The sequence below is a fragment of the Orcinus orca genome, chromosome 16 (assembly GCF_937001465.1).
Source record: "Orcinus orca chromosome 16, mOrcOrc1.1, whole genome shotgun sequence".
NCBI classification, from domain to species: Eukaryota; Metazoa; Chordata; class Mammalia; order Artiodactyla; family Delphinidae; genus Orcinus; species Orcinus orca.
Genome location: NC_064574.1, coordinates 14,902,666 through 14,929,895, shown reverse-complemented (window position 1 = coordinate 14,929,895; position 27,230 = coordinate 14,902,666). Strand labels below are relative to the sequence as shown.

The 27,230-nt window shown below is 50.2% G+C and overlaps 3 protein-coding genes across 4 annotated transcripts in view; 1 reads left to right on the top strand and 2 right to left on the bottom strand.

Moving 5' to 3' along the window:
* SLC13A3 (solute carrier family 13 member 3) overlaps positions 1-3,584 on the bottom strand; it is a 93,595-nt gene extending 90,011 nt beyond the window's left edge. Inside the window, exon 1 of the mRNA XM_033433853.2 lies at positions 3,487-3,584. The gene's annotated coding sequence lies outside the window, so the exon portion shown is untranslated. The remainder of the gene's footprint in view (positions 1-3,486) is intronic.
* Positions 2,746-6,387, bottom strand: TP53RK (TP53 regulating kinase). The gene is made up of 2 exons (XM_004272945.3): positions 6,061-6,387; positions 2,746-4,470 (listed from the first exon to the last, which is right to left on the bottom strand). Exons 1-2 carry the CDS (start codon positions 6,341-6,343, stop codon positions 3,992-3,994), a joined length of 762 nt encoding a protein of 253 aa, XP_004272993.2. The 5' UTR covers positions 6,344-6,387; the 3' UTR covers positions 2,746-3,991.
* A 5,341-nt stretch (positions 6,388-11,728) lies between these two features.
* SLC2A10 (solute carrier family 2 member 10) lies at positions 11,729-26,811 on the top strand. Of its 2 annotated transcripts, XM_004272946.3 has the most exons (5): positions 11,729-11,817; positions 17,676-18,959; positions 19,395-19,517; positions 20,888-21,023; positions 24,644-26,811. In XM_004272946.3, exons 1-5 carry the CDS (start codon positions 11,814-11,816, stop codon positions 24,720-24,722), a joined length of 1,626 nt encoding a protein of 541 aa, XP_004272994.1. In that variant the 5' UTR covers positions 11,729-11,813; the 3' UTR covers positions 24,723-26,811. The 2 variants fall into 2 exon arrangements, with proteins under 2 accessions (XP_004272994.1, XP_033289745.1); XM_033433854.2 differs by lacking the exon at positions 11,729-11,817 and having other exon boundaries at positions 12,338-18,959.
* Positions 26,812-27,230: the final 419 nt, after the last annotated feature.

Here is a 27,230-nt window from a genome sequence, read left to right as displayed (position 1 = left end):
GGAGGGGAGGAGAGAAGGAAGTGAAAGAGGATGGAAGGGGAGGGAAGTTTCTTTTTGACTTCTTTGCACGGAGAATGACGGTAACTTGCGACCTCTGGTGGCGAAGGAGAGCCACTCCACTGGGTTCGGGGAAAGGGGAATTCAGTCCTTTGGAGTTGCAGGGCCCTGAATTCAAGACAAAAGAGGAGATACCCAGTTCCAGAAAGAGGGTTGGGGCAGGCCCTTGTAAGGACGTGGGCACTCACTGTCAGGGGCTCTGTCAGTTGGTGATGGCAGGGTCAGGGCTCTGGCGAGGCAAGAGAAGCACCTGCCTAGGGCACAAACTTAAGGGGGCCCCTAAAACTCAGTTAACCGAGACCAATATGCTAACGTAATATTTTAAAACATCAAAGTGTGGCCCACAAACCAGCTGCCTGTTTTTGTAAATAAGATTGTACTGGAACCAGGATCAGGATTCAGGCTAACATCCTCAGTTATGGCAGAGATTACAGCCCGCGTGCCTCATGAGTGCAGGTGGTCCCATCTCCTCTCGGCCAGCTCAGATCATTTAATAAGAGCACGCCTATACGGGGCACTCAGTAGGCCAGGCTTGGGTAACTGCATTCTGTGGCCAGTGGACTGGCCACAATTTCCCAGGAGATGTGGGCCTGTGTCCTTTTCAGTGTTGGACACATCTGTGCCACATCACATTTCCCTGGCTCTGCCATTCATTAGCAGTGTGACCTTGGGCAAGACTGAATTTCTCTGTGCCTCAGTTGTCTCCTCTGTAAGATGGGTTAATGCACACAAAGAACTTAGTGACTGCTCAATAAAGTTAACTGTTGTTAAAAATGTGGGCTTGAATCCCAGCTCTGTCACTTATTGTGACCCTAGGACGTCCTACTTCTCACTGCTAAGAGTGTTTCCTCATCCGTTATAACCCTTTTTATAACCGGTGGGAATTCACATGCTGCTGCTGGTGCCATTGGCTCATGGGTGCAAAGCACAGGCTGTCTGTCCCCTGTGGACTTTGAGGGATCTGGGATCGCAGAGGGTTCCTTAGCCCTCTGTGAGACACTGAACTAGGAGAAGAATCCACTGCTCCCCTAGGAAGTCTTGTTAATCCTTATTTCCCTGCCCTGGCCACGGGCTGAGTATGAAGACAGGAAATACTCCTGCTGGGAACACGTGTGAAGTGTCTCCAGCCTCCGGTGTCTCCCTCTCCCTCTTAATGCCTGCAGAGGTCATTTTTGCTTCCCTGCTGCTGCTGCCGCCACTCCCACAGCCGCTGGCCACCGTGTCACATACCCCGGTGACTGCCACATGGCTTGAGGCATGCTTGCCGACACCTCCACCCTGGTCTACCCTCATCACAGGCTAACCTTCTGTTTTCTTGCCTCCACTCTGGCCCCTTGCAGTTTTTTTTTTTCTACCAATGTCATCCTTTCACAATGTACATCAGATGTTCCTGGTTTAAAACCTCCTGAGCTGCATTAAGAATAAAAACCCAGCCTTGTTACTCGGCCCTGCGTGACCCAGCGCTTACCCACCTCTCCGATCTCACTTCCTGCTCCTCCTCCTTGCTCGGCGGCAAACCAGCCCCACCAGCCTTGCTGTCCCTCAGGGATGCTCCTTCATCAACTCGGTACCTGGCGTCCCACGCCCCATCTCCTGGTTCTCCGTCACGTCTTACTCCCAAGGTCACCTCATCGAGGCTTTCCCTGACCACTCCTCCCTCTCCCTCCACTCGAGGTCACTCAGAATCTCAGCATCCTTTACAGCAGGGGTCCCCGACCCCCGGGCCTCAGATCGGGACCAAGTACCCGTCCGTAGCCTGCTAGGAACCGGGCCGCACAGCAGGAGGTAAGCGGCGGGCGAGCGAGCGAAGCTTCATCTGCTGCCCCCCATTCCTCCCCATCGCTGGCAGGACCGCCTCAACCAGCGCCCCCAGCCCCCGGGTAAAACTGTCTTCCACGAAACCGGTCCCTGGCGGCAGAAAGGTTGGGGGCCGCTGCTTTACAGCCCTCATCACTGTCTGAAATTGTCTTAGGGACTCAGTTTGTTTCCAGAGACATTCGTGTCCCCTCTGTATCTCCAGTGCCTGGCACACAGCGAGCGCTAGGTATCCGCTGACTTAACAGCTGCACGCGTGGCTCAACCATTCTCCCCACGAGGTAGAGATCAGCCATATTAGCTGTACAGTATATGAGGAAACTGGGGAATAAGCCCTCAGTCACGTTGAGGATATTCATTGAAAGAAATTATGGCCAGCTCCTGTGGCCTTGGAATTATTTGAAAATAGTGTAACATAATGCCAACACATATTATAATAATATGTGTCATATACTGAAATGCATCTCATTTCTTAAAGGATCAGTGGAGAGCATACGGGCTTTGGAGCCAGGGAAAAGTACCCCTTGCTACCTGTGACATCTTGGACAAGCTCCCCCCCTTCTGAGCCCGTTTCTCTATCGAATGGTGACAATACCTAATTTAGCGTTGTTTTAGATTCAATGCCTGACGTGTAGTAACCAAACAATGATGTCAGTTCTCTCAACCAGTCACCACTACCCAGAAAGGGAAGTTTTCTTTCATTCCTGGGCATCTGCCGTGTGCAGAGTGATAACTGTGGTGAACAAAACTGACACAGTCCAAGTTGCTGCAGAATGTTCACTCCATGAGAACATGCTTGTCCATCTTGCTCATCATTGCACCTGGTACCCAGTACAGTGCCCACACTCAAAATATTGACTTGCTAGTTAGAGCTTACAGGAGGAAAGTGTTTTATTATACCCACCTCCCTCCCAACACACACACAGATTCTTTGGGGGAAGAAACTGGGCAAGGATAAGTGTGAGCTAATTCGCGGTACTTTGCATCTTAATACAGTTTTCCTGCACCTTCTCTTAAACCAGGTTTTATCAAACTTCAGTCATTTCCAAGCTACTTCACTATCTTTGCTCAATCTACTTACTGTCTTTGATATAAACCGGCTTTTTTACCTATAGAAATTAAAAGGAACTTTATACCAATCACTTCTTAATTAGAAGATAGCCATAAAAACACAGAGCAACAAAAATAAAAAGGCTTGTACAGGGGCTTCCCTGGTGGCGTAGTGGTTGAGAGTCCGCCTGCTGATGCAGGGGACACGGGTTTGAGCCCGGTCTGGGAAGATCCCACATGCCACGGAGTGGCTGGGCCTGTGAGCCATGGCCGCTGAGCCTGCGCATCCGGAGCCTGTGCTCCGCAACGGGAGAGGCCGCAACAGTGAGAGGCCCGTGTACCGCAAAAAAAAAAAAAAAAAGTCTTGTACAGAAATACATAAATTTCAGTTGCCTGAAAGCTATGAGCCTGCTTTTTTTAAAAAGGAGAAATTGGAGTTAAGCGGCATTTTTCATCATTTTTTTTTACCATGACCCTCAAAAAGAACTGTATTTTACATCAAAACCTAGTACATACCATTGTCTATATACACATTTCAAACAAGTTTCATAAAACAATACTTACAATACTACATGTAATGTGCTCTGATATTTTCTAATCTCTGATTCCATTTCTTTCTTAAAATGCTGGTTGTAACCCACTGTACTGGTTTCAAAGAGGAGTCTGTCATGAACACAACAACAAAAAAGGCTGGGTTAGAGGGCTGATAAAGACATACTGTCACCAACTGAGACTCTGTCCTTGCCTCACCAGGACTGAAAACAGAATAAGGTTCTCAGTATGTGGTTCAATGTTTTGTAACGCCATGCCCTTGATCTGAGGTGTACACGGCACAATTGCAGAGAAAGCCTGAGGTTTATTCTGAATGCCCAGTTCTGCCAGACATGTCTTATGTACAGAGTAAGCTCTTGAGAACAGTCAACCGCAGATGATAATGCCTAAGCAGCATGATCACAGACGGCACCTAAAAATATCCCACCACCTTTATTTAGGTCGAATCTCATATTCATAGCATTCCTTCAAAGTTACTGTGAACAGCTTAACCGTCTGTGGTCGTCACAGAATTCTTCTACCCCACCATGGACCTCTTTCTCCCTCTCAGGCGCACCTCATCTAATTTTTTAAGCACTGGCCTGGCCTTTTTGGAGGCAGCGGAGTAGCTCTTCAGAAAGGCTTCAAACACAGTCTCGGTGTTGGGATGGGTACTAAGGAAGGCTTTCTCTAGCACGTACAGGTCAACTCCCTTATCTTCCGGAAGTGCTGAAATGAAACTCAGCCCAAAGTCTATAAGCACGATGTTCAGCTGTTCCAGGGGAGGTTTCAGGAGCATGTTGGACGTGGTGAGATCACCATGAATGACGTCTTCATCATGCATTCGAGCCAAAACCTGTCCGATTGCCTTGGCTAAGCCAAAGAGACTTTGGGGAGATTTTTCAGTCTCCATAGTGGATTCGATATAATCTCGAACAGTCACTGAGCCTTCGATTTCTTCCATGAATAAGCAGTTGGAAGCATGGTCCACAAAAAAGACAACCGGGGCACATATTCCTGCAACCAAGACATAAGGGGTCATTGAATTAGATACTTCTTTTTATTTTTAAATAGTAAGCTTAATTTTCAAAGACTGAGCCAGTTTTTTACAGTGTGTATCTGCATATTTCGGGAAAAAGATTTAGGAATGCTGCAGAATGGTAGAGCTTAACTTCTCTGGAAGTTTCCCCTGCAGGACTGTGCTAAGACCACCCCATAGCTAAGGTGAGCAGAGCCAAAGCTCCCTCCTCCCTTCCACCCTTTATGATTGGACTTCATTTGTCATACTTATTCGCTAAAATACAAAACAAAATAAAGAGCCAGAAGGGTAAGCACAGCCCAGTCAGAGCCGTTTCTACCTGACAAGGACACCAGCAGGAGACCAAGCCATGTGCCGGCTTAGAGATTCATCTTTATAGAGAGGAAGGACAAGTTTAAATCCCTGCTCCCTTCCTTATTAGCCGTATAACTTTAAAGTCACATTAATTTCTCTAAGCTGCCATTTCTGCTTCTATAACATGCGATCAATACTTCCAATAATTCAATGACTTCTCTGAATTTGAAGATTCAATGAATCTTCATTGAATGTCAATCACCCTCAAGACACTTCTAGATACTGGAGACAAATCTGTTGGGATACAGCAGAAAACAAAGCAGGCATGATCCCTGCTTAACAGAACTTAGATCTTGGAGAGGGTGAAAATAGAAAATATGAACACGTGAATAATGTCGTTAAATATGATCAAGGGCAGAGGTGCATCTGCTTGTCCGCTACTGAATTTCCTCCAGATCTCCCTGCACCTAACAGTGTCTTGGAGTACAGCAGACACCTAAAAAAATACCAATGACAGAAACAAAGGTAGGAAGTGTAAAAGTGAAAAGCCAGTGTTTCTGGGTCAGAGGGATATGGGCTGAGAGCCTGGCTGGGTCGCTTGGGCAAGTTACTCCTCTGAGCCTATGTTTTTCATCTGAGGACAAGGTTTACGGTCATGGTGCAATGATGTTTTAATGAAAAAATAAACAGTTGAATGAAATCTAATGTTTACTGAGAGCCACAAGTCAGTCCTATGTTCAAACATAATACATGGCATACACATCTCGTCTAATGGCCACAACATCCCTATGAGATGGATATAGCTACAATGACTTCCCTTTACATGTGAGGAAACTGAGGCTGAGGTTATATAACTTTGCTGAAAGGCTATATATGAAGCAGCGGAGTATTTGAACCCAGAGAGCCTGGCTCCTGGGCAAGTACCTGTAATTACGTCTGCTTCTTAAAAGGAAAAAAAGATAATGATGGAAAATTGAGACGGTACAAATGGGGAAACCGAGGTTCAGGGCAGTTAAATGACATGCGCAACGTTGAGCAAGAGTGGCAGAGCCAGAACTGAACCAGGCGCCAATGGCTCCGGCACAAATGCTAGTCGCTGCAAGGCCAAGCGGCTTCTGAAGAGTTAATGAACGAAAAGAAGGATAAAAGGATCACATTTCTTAACGGAAAGCCATGCAGAAGGTACAAACAGAGAAACTGAGGCAAATCGCGGCCCGCAGCGCAGGGGAGCCCCTTACCCGCGTCCCCCACGCCCCCAAGCCGGGCCGCCTCACCTGCGCGGCGACAGCGGAGCAGCGCCCGGGCCTCCTGCACCGTCCGTCGCCGGCCGAGCCGCGCCTCCAGCGCCGGGTGTCGGTAGCCCTTGGGGAAGCGGTACTTCACCACGGCCGCGCGGCCCTGGAAGCGGCCGCGGAACACGCGCGCCTCAGCGCCCTGCTTCACCAGCTCTAGGCCGCTTAAGAAGCGTCTGCTCCGCTCCCGGGCCGCTACCAGTGCTTCGGCCGCGGGCGCCAGCCCCTCGTTCTGCTCACTCTCAACATGACCTGCCTCCGCCATGTTTGCGCCTCCGCATAGCCGCTTGGAGACCCTCGGCCCTCTCCGGAAACTGTCGGAGCTTCTTCGGCTAGCTCCGGAAATCCTCGGAGTTCTTCGGCCACTCGAACGCCGACACTTCCGCCTTGTGGAACTGGTTCCTCCTCCCAACCTTTCGGCTCTTTTCGAAGCCTAGTGGCCCCGCCTCCCTGCTCTTCGGCTATCTCCGTAAACTCTCGGTAAACCGCTCTTTCCACTCCTCGGCTCTTTCCGGAAGCCCTTGGTGACTCTCGCGGTCGGCTTTGTTGGCCCCTGCATCCCAGCTCTTCGGCTATTTTCGGAAAGCTTCGGTGCTTCTCGAGGAAAAACTTTTTCGGAATCTGCTCTCCTCAGGAGTCTTTATGGATCCCGGGAAGCTGCACCCCCAGGAGTTCTCTTCTTGGAACTCCTCGTCCCTGGGCTCCTGAATTGCCCCCCAATAGGGGCTTACACTAGTGTTTATTGAGTGCATCCAGGAGGAATAAAGTTAAATGATGAAAGCCCATCTTACAGAAAAATAATAATAATAATTGAGAGTCAGAGAGGGTGGTGGGGATAATCAGGCTGCGGAGTTTTTCAAAGGAGACAGAACCCAAGCCGAACTGGGAGTGATTAGCAAATAAACTTTTACTGTTTATTTTATTTGCAAACCTAATACAGGCTATAACAAATTCTTACAATACACAGTTTTGTCAACAAGAAAAATTGAAGAACCCCTATCCCTGTCATCAATCCACGCCCCCCCCCGTCAACTATTGTATAACGTTTCTTCCCAGATTTTTTTTTTTAATGTATATGTGTTCACTCTCACACATAGTGGAGGCAGCCTCAAGTGCCTGTCACACTGTGTGATGCAGCAACAAACATTATTTCTCTGAGTTTCAGATCCATCATCTTCAGAAAGAAGATAATTAGTTTTACTTTAGCAATAGCTTATTAAAATTAAATAAGATATTGCTCATGAGGGTACCTAGTGGATTGCATACACTTCACGTGTGCATTTTCCTTCCCCCATCACTGAGACCCTGTTTGAAATATTGAAGAAAGGCCCTTGGGTCTGAGGGTTGCTACGACTGACACCAACCCTCAGCTCCACAGTCCCTGCGTTCATTCATGCACAGGGTAGGTCACCTTTTCCATCATCAGACCCTTTGTGTTGATATAATGTGGTTTCCAGCACCTTTCATCAGCCAGCATATTTAAAGCTCACCCAGAAACAATTCTATTTATAGTGCCCAGTTTCCCAGGTTTGTAGTTTCATTATCATAATTGTTAGTGTCCACATGATCATCTCCACGGTTACCAAATCTGTCTGAACCCCTCTGTATGGCTGTTAGCATAACTGATGCCATCTTGAGTCCGTACAGTTCCTGCTGTCCTTCCACTGACCCTACCTACGCCCGTTCTGCATAGTAAATCTTTTCTCTGTCATCAAGGGCTTTGTAGTTAATAGATGTTGTTTAATGATCTTTAAGTCCAGGTGGCCTCTATGCTCCGTTAGCCTCCAAACAATGATGAAGACCTTTGCTGACATACTCCTAGTACCTACAGAACTAGTTACCCATTCATAAATCTTGACTTAGGAATACACTTCCTGTTTCCAAGCATGTGCCCCCATACCCTAGGTTAACTATACAGTTGTCCCAATGGCCCCTTGAAGGCTTAGAGTGCAGCTGCAGATGCACTGGGTGGATTGCTGTCCACCAGTTCCTACCCTGTAAGTTACCCTATAATAAACTGATCTATTGATTATATGGAGCTGCCTACCTCGTTTTTTATTCTCCAGAAACCTTCTCAGTTTGGTGGGTACTTTTCGTTCCTTCCGACCTCCAACACCCTCCTTGGAAAATCCACGGTGCAAACATATTTACAAGTCCCAGGCTTGCTATGGTCAGACTGGTTCTGGCTTCTGTGGTAGGAAACCTATTTGAAACCTTTCAGTGGCTCCTTGTTGTGCTTCAGATAAAGATCCATGAGGTCCTGCATGCGGCCCTATGTCCCTCTTTCAGACTCATCTCCCACCAAACTCCCCTCTGCAAGTCCCAGGGCACACGTTTGCTTTCTCTCAGTCTCATTCTTGCCAGGCTCCCTCCTGCCATGGGGTCTTTGCACCTGCTATTTCCCATGTCAGAAGTGCTCTTCCCTCTCTTTGTTGCCTAGACCCATCTAGGCATCCTTCCATTCTCAGCTCAAATGCCACTTCCTCAGGGAAGCCCTCCCTGACTTCTCATAGGAGGGAAAAAAACAACCTTGAAAATTCCTGGTGCCCCTGTGAATCTCTCCTCTCTTGCATTGCCTTTTTGTTTGTTTGTATGACTATTTGATTAGTGGCAGGATTTAGTTCCTCACAGACTGTTAATATGAGGGCCTTAGTTCCTTCCTGGCTATTGCCTGGAGGCCACCCTCAATTCTTGCCACGTGGGACTCTCCACTGGGCAGCTCACAGCACACAGGTGGCTTCATCAGAGTGAGTGAGTAAGAAGAGATCAGGAGAGGGTGAGCAAGATGGAAATCGCTTTTATAACCTGATCTCTAGAATAACAATCATCATTTTTTCTGTATTCTATTTGTTAGAAGTGGGTCACTAGGTCCTGCCTACCCTCAAGGGAAGCCATTTTTGAAGATGCCTACCAAAATGCCCAATTAGAACTTTTCCTTTCTCATTTGGGACAACCAGTGAAGAGGGATTCTCTATTCTCTAGGAGAGATAGAACCTGACAGCAGGCATGCAAACATCTTCCTGACTTAATGCAAGCCATAGAAATCAAAGATCAACGACTTCATGCCCTTTTTCATCATATGATTTCTATAGGTTATCTCAGGAATGGAACAGCCCAGGCTTTTCTGTACCAGGTCTCCTGGTGACAATTCCAGATACTCATATGAAGGAGGAATTGTCACATGGCAATGGCCAAGGGGCCTCCTTGGGCTCTTCTCCATGCCAGAAAGGCAGTAGAGTGTGATGGATAAGAGCCCAGTTTTCTCCATAAGTTTGACTTCCGGATCAGATGTATGCTAGTGTGTGTCCTTAAGCACTATTGATTTTTTTTTAAGATTATTTTTGATGTGGACCATTTTTCAAGTCTTTATTGAATTTGTTACTGTATTGCTTCTGTTTTATGTTTTGGGTTTTTGGCCACAAGGCATGTGGGATCTTAGCTCCCCGACCAGGGATCAAACCCTCACCCTCTGCACTGGAAGGCAAAGTCTTAACCACTGGACCTCCAGGGAAGTCCCAGCCCTATTGCTTTTATTTATTTGTTTATTATGCAAGCAAGTTACTTCACTTCCCTTTGCCTCACTCATAAAATGGGGGTACATTTTAATAATCCCTACTCATTAGGCAGTTGTAAATACACATAAGATGCTTAAATCAATTATCCCTCAATAGTTTAAACTGTTGTTTCTGGTTATCGTTGCTGCATAACAATTTACTCCAAAACTTCAAATTCAAAACGACCATTTTATTATAATCATGGAATCTGTGGGTCAGAAATCCAGACTGGGAACAACAGGGATGGCTTGTCTCTGCTCCACCACGTCTGGGGCTTAGCTGGACAGACTTGAGGGTTGGGAGCCAGAATCATTGAAGGCTGGCTCTGGAGCACATGCTGGGAAGACTCAAAGGCTAGGACCATCACAGGAGGATCCACACGTGGCCTCTCTGTGTGCCTTGGGCTTCTTCACAGCATGGCAGGCTCAGAGTAGTCAGACTTCTCAGAGGCTCAGAGCTCCAGGTCTGTGTCCAGTGTCACAGTGACCCAGCCTCAGAAATCACACGATGCCACTCTGTGCAATCTACCGGCCAAAGCAGTTACAAGCACACCCGGATTTCAAGGGAAGGAACAAAGAATTTTGGAGCCATATTTCCCAACTGCCCCAGCTATTACTATTTTCAGAACTGTACACGGGTCCCTTGGCTCGGAAGGTCATGTCGATGCTGTCTTCTTTGCCGAGATGCTTGTCTGTGTCAGTGGCACCCGATTCCTGCTGGGTGAGGGTGTGGCTACTGACGCATGTGAACAAAAGTGTTTACATGTGAACACACATGTTTACGTGTGAACACGCAGTGAGAGGCCGGAGAAGCCTCTGACCATCTGAGTGCTGAGCCTGCATTTGTGCTTTTGCCTGATGGTGAGAATTAGTGGGCGTGTCCCCAGCCTGGTTCCTTTCCAGAACTCCAGGCTCTTATGTGGAACTGCTCATCTATTTCCACTTGGATGCCTAATGAGCATCTTAAACATCACACAGCCCAAACAGAACTTCACATCTCCTTTCCCACCCCAGACTGCTCCTCTCTCAGTCTGTCAGCCCTTATCAAGTCTATCTGCTATCTGCCAACTTTTCTCCAGCCCCACTGCTATCACCTTAGTCCAAATCAACTTCACCTCTCACCTTGCAATAGCCTCCCAAGTGGTCCCCTGTTTCCACCCTTACTCCCTATAACCTGCTAGAACTCCCCAATTATTTCTGTGTCAGTTAGAATAAAATCCCATCCTAACCCTGGCCTCCCAAGGACTTAAATGGTCTGTGCTTTGCCAACCCCTGCCTCGGGCCCCATCTCCCTCCACTCTCCCTGTCAACCCCTGTGCTCCAGACACTATGGCTTCATTTCTGTTTTTATGCTCCCCAAGCTCCTTCCTGCAGGGCCTTTGCCTTTGGTCTCCCTTCTGTCTGGAGCCTGAGGTCTCAGCTCAGATATCCCCTCCCCAGAGCAGCCTTCCCAGAGATCCCCTCCCAAGCCCACCCCCAGCGAAAGCAGCCACTGCGCTTGCCTAACCCAGCATCCTAGCTTAATTCTCTGCTTGGCCTTTGTCACTACTAGCTGGTATTTCTCTGGTTCCTTTGGTTATTTATCTTTCTTCTTCCTCCACCAGAAAGTAAATTCCAGAGGAACAAAATTAATTATCTGTCTGGTTCTCCCAGCCCATCCTCCAGGCCTAGGACCCTGCCTGAGCGCAGGTGGGACGTGTCCAAACCTAAGTGTCCAGTGAATGGAAGATGAATGTGGGAGAGTGAGTGGCTGAAGTGGGTATGTGTGAGTCAGTGTAGATGCATGAGTGTGTGTGTGTACACATGCTGGCTGAAGAGGCCAGACTAGTGGCCTAGTCTGAGGCCGGACTAGAGGACCACAGTGATTGGGAAGTCTCCTTCCCGCGGGGAGGACGGGGAAAGACAACTTGTGGGGTCCTCCCCACAGTGGGGATGACGGTGGGTGGGGTCCCAGCCAGGCCGGGCCAGACTGGGGACGTCCAGGGCGCACCTCTGTCCCGCCTCCAGGCAGAGGGGCCCAGGGCTGGCCGACGTGGCAGCTGCGCTGCCGGCGGGCAGGCGGGGAGGGAGGGACGGAGGCTGGAGGCGGGCCGGAAAGTTTGGCGGCGGAGGCGGGGACTCGGCCGGGGGATGCGCGCCAGGGTCCCCAGAGCCCCCAGCTCGCCTCGGAGTCCTGCTCAGCATGGGTAAGTCGCGATCGGCGCTGCGGGCAGGGAAGGCCGGCGACCCCATCCCTGCGCGCGCACTCTTTGCCCTGAGCTGCAGCTCCCCGACCAGATACAGCCCACTCGGGTGGCAGCCGGGACAGCAGGCCTTGGCTGGTGGCTGGGAAGGGACGTGGGCCCACTTCCTTCCATGCTCCTTTCTGCCCAGAAAAAAAGTGACCTGAGAGGGCTCCTTACTTGATACTGGGCGCTTACTCGGGGCCAGACCCTTTCCTGACCGCTTTAAGCCTTACAGCGTCCAACAGGCGAGTGAAATTGTTCCTATTCTGCAGATGAAGAAGTGGAGGGTCCGAAGGGAGCAAATTTATTCATCCACTCGCGGAGCGCTTCCCACCAGGCACCGTTCTAGGCCCGGGGATGCTGGCCTACACAAAACAGACAAAACCTCTACTCTCCAGATACTCAGTAGAGGGGAGATGGGGTGGGGGGAGGCAGGGAGGGAATTTCTTTGTTGCTCCAGGGGACTAAGGTTTCTGTTTTTCTCTCTGGATTCGGAAGCATCAAAGGGTCAATATTCATCCACCTACTACGTGGCAGACATTGGTTTAGGGCTCGGGGACTCAGTGGCCCTGTGTATAGATTTTGGGGTCAGAAAGACCAGGGTACCAGCCCTCCTTCCCCCACTTCCCAGGTGCATCGTGACCTGGGACAGTGTAGTTAAGCTCTCTGACCTTCAGTTTCCTCATCTACAAAACGGTCCCCATAAAACACCCTATCACAGGGAAGCCATGTGAATGACATGAGAATATGAACTTAATTACTCCATATACCACTTGCCCACGGTAAATGGTCAGTTAACATGAGCTTTTATTTTTTTATCACACCCAACATTGGGATTCTGGAGTCAGACTGCCCGAGTTCAGAGCCTGCTCTGTCACTCTGTGCTCTGTCACAACCACAGGCAAACATCTTTACCTCTCTGTGACTCAGTTGCCTCATCTGTAAAATGGGAATGGCACCAGTACCTGTGTTACAGGGTTGCTGTAGGAATGAAGGCAGCTGACACAGGTATGGCTTCTGGAAAAGGATGTGAGGTTGGCTATAGTGGCTGCTCTGTAAGTATCACCTGTTGCTGGGACATTTGGAAGCCAGCCTTCTGGGTGAGCATATTTGCACGGTTCAGTTTCAAACCTGGTGTTTCCCTGGAGTTTCAGGGGTAGACATGGCAGGTCTCTGGTGGGGGAGGGACCCAATACATTGTGACTCTGGTTGAAATGCTGCTCTAGTGTCACCAAGTGAGGGTGCCCTGGGACTTGCAGCTGGTGATATGGGCACCCAAAACCTGGATTCTTTCCGCTTCACCTGCCCCTTGATTCTCTCCCTGGGCAGCTCTGCCTGCCACAGTGAGAGGCTTAGAGAACTGAGGGGTTTCCTCCAGTGTGGGACAGCTTCATATACTATATTTAGACAGACAACCCATAGAAAGGAAGAGTGGTTCCGAAATCCAGGCTAGGCCACTCTAATTTGGAGGCCAGGATTTACTTCCCTTCCAGGCTCTGGACCCTACTGCCCCCCCACCCCAGGATGCTCAAAAGCCAAGATCCTTTCTCTCTGGATTCCCTATGTCCTGAGTTCATTCATTCATTCAGTCATCTGTTTACTCAACCAGTACTTACTGAGTGCCTACTGTATGCCAGGAACTGTCCCCAGCATCAGGAGACAACTGAGAACAAACAAACAATTCCTGTTCCTTTGGGGCTGACATTCTGCTTGGGGAGCCCAATAATATGTAAAACATATAGTTATTTCAGATGATGAAAAGTACCATGGAGAAAAACAAGTAGAGAAGGGAATACGAAGTGCTGGGTGCCACGAGAGTTTGCATTTCTAAGTAGAGGGCCGGGGAAGGTCTCATAAGAAGGCGACGTTTGAGCAGAGACCAGAGGGAAGGGGGATTGGGGCCTCTGAGATGGAGGGAAAGGGCTTTCCCGGCAGAGGTGACACCTGATAAAAAGCCTTGAGATGAGACAGGCTTGGAGTGAGGCGGAACGGGAAGGAGGCTGGTGTGGCTGGAGCCCAGTGAAGGGAGGCGGGTCCTACAGGGCCTTGAAGGCCACTCTCAGGACATTGGCTTTTTTTCAGAGTGAAGTGGGAGCCTTGGAGGGCTCTGAGCAGAATGATGTGGTCTGACTTGGGCTATCGTAGGATTCCTCCAGCTGCTCTAGAGCAGTAGATTAAGTTCAAATGTATCTGACACAGTCCTGGAATGGGACGTGGAGATACCGCCCTGGACCCTGACTCAGTCATTTGTTCACTCAGTAGAAGCTTTATTGAGCCCATCTTGGGTGTCAGGGTGGGGCTGGAGCCCTGGAGGCACAGAGACAGTAAGTCTCCGTCCCCATCCTGCTCAGTTCAATAAGGTAAACATCACTTATTCAATTACTTGGTGTGAGCAAATGCAGGAGAGAGCAGAGTTGGTTGGAAGTGAAAAATATGACTTGGAAAGTTGAGGAAGACGTACAGGAATTAGAGATTCCCTCAAAGTAGCTTAACCAAAAAAAAAAAAAAAAAAAGGTGGGGTGTTATTTATTGGTCACTGAAAAGTCCACAGCTTCAGGCATGGTTGGATCTAGGGGCTCAGGCAGGGTTGTCAGGAATCCCTCCCAAGGGGAGATGGCCCCCACCTGCTCTAGGCAGGTAAACTACCAGCTCAGTACCCCAAGTAAGCAAACACCCTGGACTGGACTGGCTCTCACTGGCTCAGGTTCAGCCACGTGACGTTCACCACTGTCCAAGGCCGGGGAACCTGCTGGCTGATCAGATCTGGGTCATGGACACACCTCTGGAGCTGGATGGTGGGGGTGGAGTAGGGAGGTCATCTCTACCCCCGATCCGGAGGCAGAGTTGAAGACGGGACAGGGAAGGGCAGCTCCCCACAGAGCCGGCGAGACTCATGCCAAATAACAGACGTGTATTATCAGAGGCCCCCCGGGATGAGGATGAGTGGGCATTTGGGAAACACGGGTGGAGCAGGAGAGGGAGAGGAGGCACATGCGGAGGCAGAGCGGCATGAAAATCTACGGTGTGTGCAGGGAACCAGTGTTTGCAGGGTGTGTTGGAGAGGTGGGGACAGGGGTGGGGAGGAGAGGTGACCAAGGAGTTGGGCTGGGGCCACCAGCTCGTGAAGGGCCTGGGAGGTCATGCTAAGGAGTTAGGACTTAATGGAGCACGTGGTGGGAGCTTTGGAAAGCTTAAGGAAGAGAATCCTCCTCCCCCATCTTTCTAGCGGCCCTGACTCATCTGAGGCTGTCCTTCACAGCTCCATGGGTCAGTAGCACTTCACCATGCTTTGTGACTTGGGATTTTCCTGAGAACTTTATTTCCCCTCCACATCTGCCCCCTACGCTCCTGCTCTCTCTCACACCCCACCTATCTCTGATCGGCCCTTCTTGCTTGAAGTCAATCCAGCAAAGCTCTTAAGTGCATGGGTTTGGGAATCAGATGGGTCAACGTCTGAGTTCTGATCCTGTTGCTTCCCAGCTGTGAGAACACCCTGAGCCTTCGTTTTCCCATCTGTCAAATGGGGATAATTGTAGCAGTACCACCTAGAGTTGTTACTAAGATAAATTGAGAGAAGGCACCTAAAGTCTTTGCGGGGAGGAAATACTCCATCAATGACACTTGTTATTATTACAGTTTGATCTCACTTTTATTTTTGCTGTTCTGCTCTTACCACTGTGACCTGAACCTGTCCTGCTGCATTTTCCAGCAGAACCCGTGGACAGTCAGCTTTGCCTGTGAGCCCTTTGGCTGGCTTCCCATTCACCTCAAGAAGAGCCCAGGAAATGGCAGGAAAATTCTGTGTTTTCACTTGATTGCCTCACATGGCCTGGAAGAACCTTCCCTTCTGGCAGTAAACTCCAGAAACCGAGGGAGGTGGGGCAGAGGGAGGTGAAGAAGGGGCAGGACCTGGGCAGCATAATCTCCCCAGAGTATTTACTGATGGTCATGAAAAGGAAGGGCAAGGCCAGCCAGGGAATGGTAGGAGGCTATTCCCTGGGGGGCAGAGGTGATGGGGAGAAAGGTGAGCAGAAAGTGGGGAGTGATTCCTCTACCCATGAAACTCCTCCCCCCAGCACAAAAATTGCCTAACATAGATGGAGCGAGGCAGAAGTAAGAGAACAGGGTGAAATCTTATTATGCCAAGGTATAATAATGGAGTGGTTAGGGGCAGGGATTGTGGAGCCAGACCACCTGGCTTTGAATCTAGACACAGCTACTCACTACTCTTGACCTTAGGCAAGTCTCTGATGATCAGTTTACTCATTCATAAATAATACAAAAGCCCACCTCATAAAGTTGTGGTGAGAATTAAATGAGCTATTACACTAAAAGTGCTCAAAGCAGTGCCTGGTCCAGATCAAACACTGCATAAATCTGGCTATAATGTTATGAATGTTCTTGTCAGGTCCAGGTGGGGATGGGTGAGACAGATACATCTGGATTACTCCTGACGCTTCCAGAAATATTTGTTTATGTATGTGAATTAAAAATTAAGAGCAACCCGTTTAACTGCTCTGCCAATATGGTAGCTGCTGGCCACATGTGGCTATTTTCACACTTAATTAAAATTAAATATAAATTAAAAACGCAGTTCCTTAATCACATTGGCCACATTTTATTTTACTTTTTTTAAACGTGGCTTCCATCATTCTTAATATATTTCTTCATTTACTTAATCCAAGAATACACAGAAAGTAGTTTTATTTTTTTAATATTTATTTATTTGGTTGCACGGGTCTTAGTTGTAGCACACGGGCTCCTTAGTTGCGGCAGGTGGGCTCCTTAGTTGCAGCTCAGGGGCTCCTCAGTTGTGGCAGGCGAACTCTTAGTTGCAGCATGTATGGGGGATCTAGTTCCCTGACCAGGGATCGAACCCGGGCCCCTTGCAATGGGAGCGTGGAGTCTTAAACACTGGACTGCCAGGGAATTCCCTTCTCTGCCTTTTTTTTTTTTTAAACGACACCCATCATCACCTGAAATTATATTATATATTAATTCATTTATCATTTGCCTTTTTCTACTAGAATGTCAGATCTTTGAAAACACCATTGTATTGCCAGCCCCAAGAACACTGCCTGGTGTGTTGTAGATGCCAGATAAATTTTGGAATGATTGGACGGATGCATGAATGGATGGGTGTGTGTGTGGGTAAATAAGGGATGGAATACAAAGATGGGTGGATAGATGGATCAAAAAATGGATGGATGTTTGGGTGAATTAAGGGGAAGATAAATGGGCCAATGAATGGATGAAAATGTGGTGGATGGAGTAGATAGATGGATGGAGGAGTGAATGATGAAGGGCTGGGTGGATAGATTGATTAGTAAATAGATGGGTGAATGAATGGAGTGGATGGATGAAGAAAGAAGTGGATGGGTAGATGGATGGATGGATGAATGGGTGAAGTAGATGGACAGAAGGAAGGATGGAGGGAGAAATGGATGAAGGAAGAAGTGGATGAATGGATGGATGGATGCATGCGTGGGTATGTGGATAAATGGATAAATAGATGGATGGATGGAATGAAGGAAGGAGTGAACGCATGGGTGGATGCATGCATGCGTGGGTACGTGGATAAATGGGTGAATGGATGGATTAGACAGTTGGAAGGATGGACGGACAAAGCAAGAAGTGGTTGAAAGGATGATGGATGGATGGATGAATACATGAATAGATGGATGGATGTAGTAGAAGGATACATGAATGGATGAGCGAATAGATGGAGAGATGGAGGGGTGGACAGAGGGAGAGGAGGTTGGGTGGACGCTCTGGCAGGAAACATTCTGGACTCTGTCCCTGTTACTTTTGTTTTCCAGGCCGACCCTCACTCTTCCTGGCACTGTGTGCCTCTGTGTCTTTGCTGGGCGGCCTGACCTTTGGCTATGAACTGGCAGTCATATCGGGTGCCCTACTGCCACTTCAGCTTGACTTTGGGCTAAGCTGCTCGGAACAGGAGCTCCTGGTGGGCAGTCTGCTCCTGGGGGCTCTCCTTGCCTCCCTGGTAGGGGGCTTCCTCATCGACCGCTATGGCAGGAAGCAAGCCATCCTCGGGAGCAACTTGGTGCTGTTGGCGGGCAGCCTGAGCCTGAGCCTGGCCAGCTCCCTGGCCTGGCTGGTCCTGGGCCGCTCAGTGGCTGGCTTTGCCATCTCCCTCTCCTCCATGGCCTGCTGTATCTACGTGTCAGAGCTGGTTGGGCCACGGCAGCGGGGAGTGCTGGTGTCCCTCTACGAGGCAGGCATCACCGTGGGCATCCTGCTCTCCTATGCACTCAACTACGCGCTGGCCGGTGCCCTCTGGGGCTGGAGGCATATGTTCGGCTGGGCCACTGCACCTGCTCTCCTGCAGTCCCTCAGCCTCCTCCTCCTCCCCCCTGGTACAGTTGATGCTGCAGCCCACAGGGACCTCATCCCCCTCCAGGGAGGCGAGGCCACGAAGCTGGGCCTGGGGAGGCCAAGATACTCCTTCCTGGACCTCTTCAGGACCAGGGATAACATGAGAGGCCGGACCATGGTGGGGCTGGGGCTGGTGCTTTGCCAGCAGCTAACAGGGCAGCCCAACGTGCTGTGCTACGCCTCCACCATCTTCCATTCAGTCGGCTTCCGTGGGGCCTCCTCGGCTGTGCTGGCCTCCGTGGGGCTTGGCGCCGTGAAGGTGGCAGCCACCCTGACCGCCATGGGGCTGGTGGACCGAGTGGGCCGCAGGGCCCTGTTAATCGCTGGCTGTGCGCTCATGGCCCTGTCGGTCAGTGGCATAGGCCTTGTCAGCTTTGCTGTGCCCATGGACTCAGGCCCAAGTTGCCTGGCCGTGCCCAATGCCACTCGGCTGTCAGGCTTCCCTGGAGACTCTGGCCTGCCCAGTGGCTTGGCTCCGCCTCTGCGGCCAATGACCAACCAGAGCCCAGGGCGGCCAGTCTTGTCAACCTCTGAGAAAACCAAGCCTCATCCGAGAGCTGGGGACCCCACTGCCCTTCCTCTGCCAGCCTTAAGCATCATGCCCGCTGCACGCCCTTCTCCTGCCCCTGAGCATGCCCTGCTGCACTGGACCGCACTGGTCTGCATGATGCTGTTTGTGAGCGCCTTCTCCTTTAGCTTTGGACCAGGTAAGTGGAAGTTCTCTTGCAGGTAACTCTGAAGCCTTCTACCTCTCCTAGCGGGAAGGCTGGGGACCGAATCCGTCAGGGTCTCAGAGGGACTAGAGGTGGCTTGACCATGAGAACAATGAACTCAGATTTCAGGGCTCCTTGCTTCTCTGAAGGTACTTCTTCCGAGGGCAGAGGCCTAAGTTATGTTTGTAATATTTTCTTTCTTATAAAGGCCCCAAATAAAGGTCCCTAAGCTTCAGGCCTCATAAAACCAGAATGTGCCCCTGGATAGCTCACTCGGAAGGGTTTTAGCTGGAAAGGAATTTAATGAATAGGGTGATCAACCATCCCGGTTTGCCCAGGACACTGAAAGTCTGATGTCCCGGGAAACCCCTCAGTTTTCTGGGCAGACCCAGCTGCAGCCTAAGAGTCCTCCCTGCTCTCCTGTCCTAGTGACCTGGCTTGTCCTCAGCGAGGTTTACCCCGTGGAGATCCGAGGGCGAGCCTTTGCCTTCTGCAACAGCTTCAACTGGGCCGCCAACCTCTTCATCAGCCTCTCCTTCCTCGACCTCATTGGTGAGTCCTCTGACCTAATCCCTTGGCCCGGTTCCTTTGAGATCCAGAAACAACTGCCTCCAGACAGAGCCTGGGCCTCCATATCGTCCAGGTATAAGTCACAGAAAACCCCAGAGCACCAGGGAAGGGTCTCTGAGATGCTGAGGAGGCTCCTGACCCAACGCCAGGGGTCATCGAGGCCAAGGTGGGCGGGGCTCCTTCCCTGCAGGGCCCCAAGGCACAGTTCTTAGGGTTTAGTTGTTTTCCCATTTCCTGCACCCAAGTGTTTCCTCTTCAAAGGAGGAGCCCTGGGGGACTGTGAGAAATACTGGCAGAAGAACCCACCCACCATGCCTGTCTCCCATACACAGTCTCTGGGAATCCAAGCTTCTCCCTGGTGCCTCAGTCTTCAAGCATCCCCTTTATGTGGGATGAATGAGTGAGAAAGAGAGAGGAAGGAGGGAAGGAAGGAAGGGAGGGAAAGAGGGAGGGAGGGAGGGAGAGAGGGGAGGAGGGAGGGAGGGAGGGAGAGAGGGGAGGAGGGAGGGAGGGAGGGAGAGATGGGAGGAGGGAGGGAGGGAGGGAGAGAGGGGAGGAGGGAGGGAGGGAGGGAGAGAGGGGAGGAGGGAGGGAGGGAGGGAGAGAGGGGAGGAGGGAGGGAGGGAGGGAGAGAGGGGAGGAGGGAGGGAGGGAGGGCTTATTAGAACTGTATCATATCCCTATCATCCCCATCTCACAGACTGGGAAATACGTCCTTCCCAAGTCTAGCCAGGCAGTTAGTTAGAAGACTAGAACCCAGTCTTCCTCCTCCCAGCCCAGCACTCTCCCTGCTGGAATAAGGATTAAGTGGAGGTCAAGCTGGTGAAGGGTGGCTGCTCGGAGGCAGTGTGGCCCTGGCTGTTGGAGGTGAGAATGGTGTCTGAAACGTCATTAGTGCTTCCGCCTCCACAACCTTCTGGATGGAGCTAAGGCTTCTGCCTTCTCTCGCAAACCAGTCACACGCCAAATTGGCCAAATGCTTGATTCATTGAAAAACCGATTCATGGAGTTTCTGAGGATGGTTTTTCGGAGCTGAGCTTTGCCAAGGCTGCCCCCGCAGCTGTTGTGCTGCTGAGGTGGATGTCATTTTCCCTCCATGCACATTTTCAGGGGCCAAGTGTGCACCTCTGGTTAGTGTATGGCCAAGATGTTGGTGGATTTGGGCCCCGGCCCTTTGCCTGCCTCTGGGACAACCAGTCCTACTCCTGCTTTAAGATACTTTTATCTCACAGCGTGTTAGGCATACTGCAAATCTACCATCTAGAGGATCTGCTTTGGGTGAACTGATTTTCAGTGTTCGAGGAGTTGGCCCAGGCTGTGCCCTGCCCACACTCCCACCCCGTATTTCCCAGGTGCCATTGGCTTGTCCTGGACCTTCCTGCTCTACGGGCTGACTGCTGTCTTCGGCCTGGGCTTCATCTATTTATTTGTCCCTGAAACAAAAGGCCAGTCGTTGACAGAGATAGACCAGCAATTCCAGAAGAGACGGTAAGGGGGCCAGGGCTAGCCTGGGGGGAAGAGTGGCATCAAACCCTGAGCACTTTGCTTCAGGATTTTAGCCATTACACTTTCCCTTTGCAAAAGAGTGTTTTTCTTCTCTTCCTGGTGTTCTTACTGCCTGGATACAGTGAGTTTTGTCCTGTCTTCAAACATGAACTCTTTTCCCTGAGTTGTTTTGTGTCTTCCTACAGCAGAGTTTTATTTGACTTTGAGCTCAGCTCATAGGAATTTAAAAATCATGCCGTTATGGACTCATAGGAGGTTAGAATAGTTAGATCCTAAAACCACAGAATCTTAGAGTCATGGAAGCTCAGAGAAACAAAATATTATAATCATGGCCTTTTGAATCACACACAAAGAACTCTGAGCATAATCTACTCATTCAGTGGGTGTTAATATGCCACACAGTGTTCGGGGCGTAGGAAATGTGTCTGAAAATAAGATGGAGAAGGTCCTTGTCCTCACGGAACTTCCATTCTAGTAGGGGAGGGGAACAGAAAATAAATAAGCCAGTGAATGCAGAAACAAAAGCATTTCAGTTAGTGATGAGTAGCTGGAAGAAAAGGAAACAGAGCAAAATATATTGAGAGGGTCTGGTTGGTGGAGAGGGAGACAGAGGGGCACAGGGTTGTGGCTAAATCAGAGCGGGATGCCCTGAGTAGGTACCATTTAAGTGAATGAGAAGGAGGCAGCCACGTAAAGATGAGGCAGGGCGAGGCTTCCAGGTAGAGGGAGCAGCAGGTGCAAAGACCCTGAGGTTGGGAGTGTATCTGGCATATGCAAGGAACAACAAGGAAGCCAGGGTAGCTGGATCAGAGAGAGCAAGGAGGGAGGGGAGGAGGAGAGAAGATCAGATTGGCCAAGTGGGTAGGAGCTAGATCACATAAGGTCTGTAGGTCCTAGACAGGGGTTCAAAACCTTAGCATCAGGGACCTCGGGCTGTTGAAATAAAGAGTACTGGGGGGGTGTCAGAGGGACCTGAAGCCACCATAGTCCTAAGCATCCTTGGTAAGTGCCCCAGGTTGCCTGTTGTCGTAAAGGGAGTCACCAGCGTCCGACTGCCCATTCTATTCCTGGGAGGCCCTAACAAATTAAAACGGTAAATCATTCTAATGGTGAGTTGGAACTTGCCTCCCTGCAGCTTCCTGCCAAGCCCCAACCTGGCCCCCAAAGGGATGCAGAACGAGTCCATGTAAAACTTCAAACCTGGTCCACCCCAGCCCAGAGTGTTCTCTGCCAGTCGCACACTCCCAGTTTGTTGCATGACACCTGCGGGGCCCTCAGCAGTCCAGCCATATTAGTTAGGAGACAGATTTGGCTGCTTGGAATAGGCTGAACATAGGGGTCCGGGGCTGGCGTTGAAGCTGTGCATCAGGGGGTCATCCAGGGTCCCAGGCTCCTTCTCTCTTGTTGCTCTGCCTTCTCTTCAGTATAAACTTTTCCACATGGCCCGTGGGAGCCACCACCTCCCTGAAAGAGGGAAGGGGAAGAGAAGGACACACAACCTGAAAGATCAACATGTCACTTCCACCTACAGCCCTTTGGATGGAACTTGGCCACATCCACCTGCAGGGGCAGCTGAAAAACATGGTCTTTAATCTGGGTGCCATGTGCTCACCTAAACATCGAGGGTGCTGTTACTAGACATAAAGGAGGGACAGATACTAGGAGCCACCTGGAATCTCTGCTATACTGGCTTTCTTGGGAGAAGATTCCAGACCCCTCCTCTGGAATAAGAAGCTAAGGAGGCAGAAAGGCAGGCAGAAGCCAGCTTTAGGGTGAGGCAGGAGGGAATTGCAGCTCAGGGGAACACTGAGCTGGACCTGGGGACTCAGGAGCCTGGGCCAGACCTTGGGGAAAGCAGGCTGGATCTTCTCCAGCCTCAGGAAAATACAGGAAGTTGGGGGCTTTGGCTGGGTCCGGAGCCAACTTTGCCTGGGTGAGTCATCACTCCAGTCCTTACCGTTCAGGGGGCCCCTGATATCACAGGCCACAGAGAGAGAAAGAAACTCAACCGTGGGGAGCATGGGGACACGGGAAGCTCCAGAGATCTTGCAAGCAAGCACTAATGGGACCCTCCTTCCAGCACCAACTGTTCTCAGTGCTGTGTTGCTCCCTACAAGAATCACATCCCCAGGAGAAAGTCTGATTGGCTAAGCCTGGTTTATGTGCCCACCCCCGTAACCCCCAAATTGGCCAGGATAGGGCAAGCCGCCTCTATTGACAGTCCTACGAAGATCACATGCAACAGAGGAGACCTAGAGCCCCAAGGAGACGAGAGGATGGAGGCTGGATGGAGCGACCATCCGCTGCTGTGGGCTTTACTTCTATTCGTGTCCTCATGCCGCAGATGTGCTTGTTGGAAATGGGGACCTGCAGCTTAACGGTCTATTTCCTCTGCTCCTTTAGAGAGACATTAGCAACCGAGGGGCTCAGACGCCCTTGCCATCAGTGGCCACTGAGTGCCATAAGCATGTTCCTTTCCCTTTCACATCAGGGTACTTGGGTTCAGAAAAGACCTTTCCATTCCCAGGGTGATATGATCACCAAAAGAGCTTTCAAAAATCTTTTATCCCAATTTCTCAGGAATCTGTTCATTCACTTTCAGCAAATATTTTCCAAGTGCCAGCTAGGAGCCAGGCACTGTACTAGGCTCACGGGACAGACCTGTGACCAAGAGACACCGTGTCTCTGGAATGAGGAGGAAGTTACATTTTAATGCAAAGGGGAGAGATGGATTACAGAACACCCAAATGCAGGAATAAGATAAATGAGAGTGGGGTTTGTATCATGAGGAAAATAAGGCAGGTTAACTGTCAGAGAGCGAACAGTGGATTTGGGGGCAGTGTGGAGCTTTCCATCTCTTCAGCTAGGGTCCAAGTGTACCATGGGTACATTAATGATGCAAGTTGATCGTGAGCTCTTCATGACATTGAAGGACATTTTTGTGTACCTGTTATGTTCACTGCTCTATTCCCAGGGCCTAGAACAGTGCTTGGCCCATGACAGGCCAGCAGTGACTCTAGCTCTAGTGAATGAATGAAAGGATGCTCGGCGAAGGCCTCTGCGAAGAGGTGGCAATTGAGCTGAGACCTGAATAATGAGGAAAAGCTATCTTTTCCAAGAGCTGGAAGAGAGTGTCCTAGGCAGAGGGAACAGCCAGAGCAAAGGCCCCGAGGTGGGAACAAGCTGGGGGTTTTGAAGAGCAAGAAGGAGACCCATGTGGCCGGGGTGGAATGGGAAGATGGGACTGGAGGGCGGTGACACGGGAGAGGCCGGCTGCAGAGAGGGGCTTGGACGTGAGGCTGAGAGTGACGTCACTTCTCAGCAGGAGTGACAGGAGTTGGTCTTCGTGCTTAGAAAGGTCAGTCCTGTGATTAGGAAAACCGGCTGTAGGAGGCGTGGGTGGACACAGGAAGACTGGGGGTGGGGAGCGGCTGGGTGGTCCAGAAGATGGAAATGCGCATTAAGGCAGGAAGCAGGGAGGGTCAGGTAGGAGTTGGGTGGGGATGGGATGGGGATCCCAGGTATGGTCCACTCCCATCACCCCCCGGGGAAGGCCACCAGGCCCCGTCACCCTCTGACGCCACTTACTCTCTGCTCTCCAGGTTCGCCCTGAGCTTTGGCCACAGGCAGAGCTCGGCTGGCATCCATTACAGCCGAATTGAGGTCTCTGCGGCCTGCTGAGGAGTCCATCTGGAAAATGCTGGAACCATGGCTTTAGCAGACAGCCTTCAGCTTCCTGCTTGCCTGGGTGCCAGAGCACAAGTTCCAGGTGGTCCTTCAAGAGGCACCCCTGCTCTGGAAGAGGTCTGTTTTGCTGGGGCAAAAGGGATGAAAATCTGAGAACTCAGAAGTCTTCAGGTGGAGTCTCAGGCTCTGAGGGTTCCTGAGGCTCTGCCTTCCTGCCTCAGTTTCCCCACTGACTCTGCGCATCTCTGCAGTAATGAACTTATGATGAGAACATCTTATGGAGACTTCGTTGCTCTATGGGCTTTCTCAAAGGATCTCGAGGGTACCACCCTGGCAGGAAGTCTCTCCTGGAATCACCCCTAAATCCAGCTGAGGATACCATATTCTCTGCTCTCTTTTTCCATCTGGTTGGGACTTTCTGGGGAGGGGGAAGCCTGCTTTTTGGCTCTCAGATCTCGTTTTGTTCAACCCCTCTAATTCTCTTACCTGGAATATTTGTCATTCACCAGCAACTCAGATGGTTGGTAGGAGCTCTAGTCCTGAGTTCAAGGCCTGAGGCTGCTGGTGTTCTTGCTGTCGGACTGGGGATCTCAGCTTTCCCTGTATGTGCAATGGGAGCTCTGACCCAGGGGGTTCTTAAAATCTCTTCTGATGCCAATGAGCTGGAATTCTAAGTGCCGGCAATACCACAGATATTCAGCATGGGTCCTGCTCTCAAGTTGCTAGTCATCTCTTTCAGGGACATAGGTTTTAATTAGGGGAACGGTGAACAGAATTCCAGAGTTGTGTGCACTAAAATCCAAGGACCGTCCTAGTGCAGGTCACGAGCTCCAGGAGCTGTTTCCAGGATGGCGCTGGCGGACTCTGCAGAAAGGAGGTGGGTCGGAAGCTAACAAACCTGGTTGTCGGTGTGGCCTCCACCTCTCGGCAGCTAGTGTCCCTGGATAAGTAACAACTCCCTGAAGCCTCAGTTTCCACATCTACAGAATGGGGATGACTATGCCCCCAGGGGTGTATTTAACCTCTGTCTCCCATCAGGAGGGTCTTCATTTGGTCCCATTCAGCTGGTCAGGATGGACGGGATTTCTGCTCACCCTCAATACCCAGGTCCCCACCTTTGGGACGTTGTAAAGGGCCACCCACCGCCCCCAAGGGGTGAGTCAGACGGAGACTGAGCAAGTAGCTCCTCTCCCACAGGACTCTGGCCTCCCCCGAGTCCTTGTCTCTCATTTCTAGCTACTTCCCTTAGATCCAGTGGTGTGTTGGAGCTGGCTTGTGCTGGCTTGCGAGAGCTGATTGTTAAATTTTCAGGAGTTTTGCAAGCTCGTTGTTAAACACAGCTGCTAAAAAATTAAATTATTTAAATTTATACTTAAATAAATTATAGTAAAACCGAGGTAATACATACTAAAAACTCATCACTTCCTTATTTTACTCCATTTTGCTCTCGTCTGTGCTCTTAAGGTAATTTACACCGATTGCCTCGCACGAGGAACGTGGGGTAAGGGCACTGCCCATCCCTTGCCGGGTCTGCCTTCAGTGACCCACGGGGAGTGTATTTGCACCGCAGGGACTGGGGAACACCACAGACCAGGGCTTGATTTGTCGTTTTGTTGATTGTCCAGTCTTAAGAATGTGATGGATACAATGTTAATAATGTAAATTAAACTTAACAGTGTGTTCTGCCTGTAGTTGATACATTGTGAACGGCACAAAAATGGAGGGGATTATTATCCAGTGCAGCCAACAGGTGACTCATGTCACTGGTGAAGGAGTTTGGACACAAGTCTTTGTTGTTTTACTTTCGTCTTATTCATTAACAGGAACAAACATTTCAACTAGCATTCATGTCAGAACTGCATTCGTGCTTCAGTGACGTCAGCAACTTCTTTGCTGAGTCATATTGTTGTGAAGCATTTCTTCGTGGTCTAATTTTGTTAAATCGTGGCTAAATTGCAGTGACAGTTGCCTTTGGAATCAAGAGGTTGGCAGAAAAATCAACAAAAACATTTCTGTGAGAATTAATTGGCTAGATGGCATTTACAATAAAGACTATTTACAATAAAGTATTATTATTTGTAAATTTTCAATTTTTTTTTTTTTTTTGCGGTACGCGGGCCTCTCACTGTTGTGGCCTCTCCTGTCGTGGAGCACAGGCTCTGGACGCGCAGGCTCAGTGGCCATGGCTCACGGGCCCAGCCGCTCCACGGCATGTGGGATCTTCCCGGACCGGGACACGAACCCGCATCCTCTGCATCGGCAGGCGGACTCCCAGCCGCTGTGCCACCAGGGAAGCCCAATTTGTCAATTTTGTGCAACAAACACATCCTTTATTCCAGTAAAATTTACACACACACACACACACACACACACACTTTTCCCTGGAGAGCAGTTATTAAACATTTACCAGCCCATCACTGCTTACAGCTGTCCTTTTGGCCCCTTCAGATCTAATTCTCTACCCAGGGATCCCCAAACCTTCTCAGTTCTCCTTTCCTATCA